Source organism: Notothenia rossii (assembly GCF_949606895.1).
Source record: "Notothenia rossii genome assembly, chromosome: 7".
Classification (NCBI taxonomy): Eukaryota; Metazoa; Chordata; class Actinopteri; order Perciformes; family Nototheniidae; genus Notothenia; species Notothenia rossii.
The window spans coordinates 79163062-79168991 of record NC_136905.1 but is presented as its reverse complement, the minus strand read 5'-3'; the positions used below and the strand labels follow the sequence as shown (position 1 = coordinate 79168991).

General features: G+C 42.9%; 1 protein-coding gene across 2 annotated transcripts in view; it reads left to right on the top strand.

The window, feature by feature from the left end:
• The window catches only part of efna2a (ephrin-A2a), an 82738-nt gene that overhangs the window by 72879 nt on the left and 3929 nt on the right, over positions 1–5930 (top strand). For both annotated transcript variants that reach the window (XM_079641259.1, XM_079641260.1), the window contains exon 2: positions 2489–2781. In XM_079641259.1, coding sequence (XP_079497385.1) covers positions 2489–2781 — 293 coding nt within the window. The remainder of the gene's footprint in view (positions 1–2488; positions 2782–5930) is intronic.

The following is a 5930-nucleotide window of genomic DNA, read 5'->3' as shown; positions in this document are numbered from 1 at the left end:
ATCTTAATCTTAAATATCATGTATGTATTGTAGCCTATTATTGCACAGCAGGGGGCTGATATTACATTACATTACATTGCATTTAGCTGACGCTTTTATCCAAAGCGACTTACAATAAGTGCGTTCGACCAACAAAATACAAACTTGAAGAAAACAGAATCATATAGGGGAGAGTGGGGTAAGTTGAGCCATTTTTTAGTTTTGCTGTCCTCTAAGCAAGGAGAAATGACACATAGTACAAATGAAAACACACACCTATAATTCAGGATGTCTCCTATCAATGGCAATGATCATAATTAATATTTGATCAAGGGCAGTGAAAATCTTACTTCTAAAAAAAAGAAAGTCTTGTGGCTCAACTTGCCCCAGTATAGGGGTAAATTGATCCAAGTCAGGGGGTAAACTGGCTTCAGATAAGCCAGTCATTTATTACTTATTAGTATATAAGTGCTTTGTTAATAATTCTATCGCTCGAAGTGGAGTCGAAAGAGATGAGTTTTCAGTCTGCGCCGGAAGATGTGTAGGCTTTCTGCTGTCCTGATATGAAAGCAAAATTATACATGATACACTGTTATGTATTTTACGACTTGTGGTTGGACGAATACTACAATGTGGAGCCCTGACTCAGCGTTAAATGTGAAAAAATATGAGTTAAGCTTTAGTAAAATGTTGCAAATAGGTTACCACACGGTAAATATTAAAGGTAGGGTATGTACGTTTGAGAAACCGGCTCGAGATCGCTAGAATTTGAAAATACACGACCGGAAAAAATCTGCCACTTCCTTATAGAGCCCTTCCTTCAACACACACGAACGCGCACATGACCAATGAGGGCACGAGATAAGTTTGTGCACAGATGGAAGGCTGACAGGCAGGTAGGCCATCCAGTTATTTTAGCTGGGCCGGCTAAAATGATTGGTCGTGCTTTTTACAGTACTACGGCTTCCACAGATGACTTTTTTTAATGGATTTTTTTCTCTTGGGCTATTCCTATTATCTTTTCGTCAAAAAATAGACCAAAACCAGCAATTAAATTGATCTAACTATCAAGTATTGTGTGGGTAGCCTGAAGGGAGACATACAGTAACTCATTTTCTAAAAACTACAATGCCTAGCTGCTTTTTAAGATACAAATGTATTCGTTTTAAGGAAGATGTATATCCAGAATCTCATTCATTACATATAAGATATATACCAGCCAAACCCACATTGTAGAAGCCATATAGAGTATGGAGAGAGAGAGACTCCATATTGTTGGTTTTAATCGTTTAATGGCATTTGTTGACAATAACAAAAATATAGAATATCGTAGCTTCATCCTTAAGAGAGACTGTTTCACTCCAGTGAGTTTAAAATGATAAACATATGTAGTTCCTATTTGAACAACATTGGCATCAAAACACAAACATAAATAAAGCCTTTATAATGTAAGCAGCAATATGTTTTTAATATACTCTAACTGCCTTCAGACTGAAAAGCGATTGGGGGGCCTCCAACTGGGTTCAAGCACCACATTATGAATCCATATGCTCCATGCATTATTAGAACAAGCTCTTTCACTAAGTGCCAGAAGCAGACATCTAACACAATGTATACCATGGACAATGTGTGCATATACTAATATTTCTTCTCCAGTAACCTCTGACCCACTTCTTTTCACCATGCCTACCCTTGGTGATCCGATGTGTACGGAGCTAAGTGGGCATTCACCACAAACTCTATACTCTGCTTTAGGGGCTGAGGGATAATAATGTGCGCTCTCTACCATCACATGACCCACTTCTCTTGAGTATCTGAGGAGAAGCCTATCAGTGCAAAAAAATATTCCTCACATGCTAATAATTCCCATGAAGCATAGCTCGGCAAGCTTTATTTGAATTAAATTGGGTTACCATGCAAGGTTTTATGGCGTAACCAGAGGGATTGTTATTGATTTTTTTCCATCTTCCTCTTGTTTATTAAATCGAAAAAAAAAGCATCCTCCGGGTTTGAATTTTTGCTGCAGTTTGAAATGAAATCTTTGGAGACTCCACGCATTGCTCAAGGACGCTTCAACAAATTCTTTCTGATAGAGGGTCATCAAACCATGCGTGGAGTCTCCAAAGGTTGCTTTTTTGGAGCTGACTTTTACAGATCTTCCTGTGGAGATGTTCAGGCACACATAAATGTCCTCACAGCGAGGATAAGATTGCATATAATTACGGCCACAGCATGACTGAACTAAGTGGACACTCAGGGCTGTCCTCTGTATGCTGTGCAATCATACAGAAATCTAATACAACTCGTAAATATTCATAGTATTGTGCTAGATGTATGGAAAGATGTAGGTTTTTGTTCTTAAAACAAGCTTGACAGTATCTCATTACACCTCAGTAAACCTTTCCCCAAGCCTTCTCACCCCTGTAAACTGATTCTCCGTGTATCCTTGAGACTGTTAGTGAGTATTTATATTCATGTTTTTATTCATTGTTGGCTCTGTGTCTTGCAGGTTCTGGCACGGAGAGTACAGGGTGGCAGTGAACATCAACGACTACCTGGACATCTACTGCCCTTACTACGAGGGCCTTCCGTCCCACGGGCGCATGGAACGCTACATCCTGTTCATGGTCAACCACGAGGGCTACACTTCCTGCCAGCACAGGATGCGTGGCTTCAAGCGCTGGGAGTGCAACCGTCCCAGCGGCCCCGACGGGCCCCTGCGCTTCTCGGAGAAGTTCCAGCTCTTCACTCCCTTCTCCCTGGGCTTTGAGTTCAGGCCTGGACACGAGTACTACTACATCTGTAGGTTATCAGCCAGGCAGTGTGTGTTTCTGTGTGACATTGAGTAGAGAGTGTTTGTCCTGTGTGAATGTGTCTTTGCTTGCGTGTTAGCCAAAATATGATTTTATAAACGATATGTAAATACGCAATCAAGATGAGTTGATTGAGAGAGTTCTCAAACACAACACACACCCACTGGCGGGCACACACACACCTTCCATCTCTCAGTCGCTCCCCTTAATCTCTCACTCTCTTTATTTCTTGATGTATCTCTCTGCATCTGTCGCGATCATAAGTGGTGTGCTCAGCAAAGTGGTAAAAATGTCACCAGGCGTAGTTTGTAATCATTTTTATATTAGCTGTATTGATGTGTCTGCTCACTTCAACAAGTGATGTATTAGTATCGCAGATGGGCTTTACCCCCTGAGACTGTTTTCTGAACAGTTAAAAAGCTATCATTCGTGCACCAGGCATGGGGACAAGTAGTAGCTTCAAATTACTCTTAAACATTGTTTTCAGCTGCTCGCTGTGCCAGATGGATGGGATAGATTTACACCATCCGGACTGTTTAGTGCAAGATCAGTGAGTAATCGCAGAAAAGCACGTTAAATTGACTTTCAAAAGCTTTCCTGTCAATGCCTAAACTTTCTGTCACTGCGCAGAGAAGTGCCACTTGTTTCGTTGTGGAAACTGCAAGAGCTGCTGGGCTTGTGACAAAACCTTTCACTGTTTGAAGTGGCACACCAGAAGGGAGAATGTGTGGAAAGTAAATGACTCTTCTGAGAGAACACAGTCATCATTCACAAAATCACAAGAAAGCACATGTTAGGAGAATGTATGCTTAGGTTTTTGGAAGTGTTTGAACAAAGTTTTTAGTCCGTCACCGCCTTGCCAGCTGAGGATTGAAATTCATTTACAAAAAGCCATCCTATAGCAGTTCATTATTTCTCTCCTATATCTCTAATAAAATGACTTTTCTTTAAAACCAATGTAAAAGGTCCTCTTCTAGCTAGTTTTTTGTTAACTCTCTGAAAGTCATTCCAAACCTTACCTGCCATTGGTATCTTTTTCAGAATTTGTCACATAGAAAATGACCCCTACGGCATTTCAGCCACTGTGCGCTGGTCTCTTTATTTCCCAGCTGTGTTTCTGCCGACTGACAGCTGACCTTAACCTTTCAGTAGGAGATGATGCATTCTCGCCGTGACTCATAATGGGATAAGGGTCCTCTTCCATCAGTTTCAGGCCAGCATACAAGTGGGACATATCTCTTGATGGAGTTTTTTGCCCTTGGGTACAGAATCTGACCTTACAGTAATACTGTCCTTATTCGGTCATCGGCTGGAGTGATCAGCAAAGGCAAACAAATATTCCTTGGCAGATATAGAGGCTTCAATTCAATATGTTGTAATATTTTTTTTCTTCGAATGCAGTGACACCATTTAAAGAGTCTCTATTATGTGTATATTTAATGAGTTCCCTCCATCACTATTAGATTTATTTACTTTTATTAATGAGCACTTATTATTTGCAGATACTTAATCACCCCATTCTGTTGTCCACACTGTCACAAAGACACAGCAGGCGAGAGTCACAGAGCCAAAGAGGCGAAGATAACAGCCACCCGATGTCCTACACACACACACACACACACACACACACACACACACACACACACACACACACACACACACACACACACACACACACTTTTGTTTTCAGCCTCATGTAAGGATGGACAGGGCCCCTCCAGAGTTGTATAGTTGCTGACTATAGTATTGTATTTCTAGGACCCCTGAGGGGAATGTGTAGTCCACAAGATTGGAGTGTGTGTGTGTGTGTGTGTGTGTGTGTGTGTGTGTGTGTGTGTGTGTGTGTGTGTGTGTGTGTGTGTGTGTGTGTGTGTGTGTGTGTGTGTGTGTGTGTGTGTGTGTGTGTGTGTGTGTGTGTGTGTGTGTGTGTGTGTGTGTGTGTGTGTGTGTGTGTGTGTGTGTGTGTGTGTGTGTGTGTGTTATGGGGGGAGGACTGGTTGTGGGGTCAGTTGTCAAGTGATTGTGAGTCCGTGAAAGGCCATGTCCATCATCCTGACTGACAACCCTGCATGTTTTGTCTTTCACCGTCCCTCACTAGCTCTTACACACTGTCACACACACACACACACACACACACACACACACACACACACACACACACACACACACACACACACACACACACACACACACACACACACACACAAGCACACACACACAGGTCGGTAATGATGTGGAACTACAAAGGCATTTTGACATTCGAGCCACCCATCCATTCAAATGAGTTGGTGTTATTTGTGTGGATACTCCACAAAGTAAAAATACATCATCAACCTGCGATGGGGATGTGCGGCCAAACCTGTGTGAGTGTGTGCCTGTGTGTGCACGTTGGTGTGTGTATTTGTCATGAGGTTGACGTGTTGACAGGTCTGCTCCACCCTTTACTTCTCCCAGCTGCCATCTGATGAGGTTGAGTGATTTTCAATGGCTTTTTTCAGCAGAGGCTGGATTGTGGATGTGCTGGGAAACAGAGGCACTGGAAGAGCTGATAAGGCTTTCAAGAAATGACAAAAGTCAACATTTTTAGAGGTCACAGAGAAAAGAAACAACGGGTGGATGGAGGGGATGGGGGATATCTTTCCACTTAGCTCTTTGTCACCAAAATGTAGCCATTTGTCAGTGAACCAGCAGGGGACCCAAAACAAAGGGACGCAGCAGGAGAGAAAGTTTGTTTCATAGCTTGCCAGGCTTCATAGGTGACCAAGATACAGTTTCTAGGTGGATGATTTGAAGAAATTTGAGGAAAAGGAAGGGGGGCTACAGGGAAGGGATACAAGGTTAAAGGAGGTGAAGGGCAGAGAGAGGGTGGAGGGAGGAGAAGTGGACAGAAAGCGAGGGAGGAGAGGGTCACAGGAAGGGTCAGATTTATTTCCTGTGCGCTGCAGATCCTGATGATGGTCCTCTCCGGGGTCACACGGGGCTTTGGCTATACGGACTTCCACAAGGGAGAAGGCCAATAGGTCTCCACACACGTCTGCAAGCACCAGTGTGTGTGTGTGTGTGTGTGTGTGTGTGTGTGTGTGTGTGTGTGTGTGTGTGTGTGTGTGTGTGTGTGTGTGTGTGTGTGTGTGTGTGTGT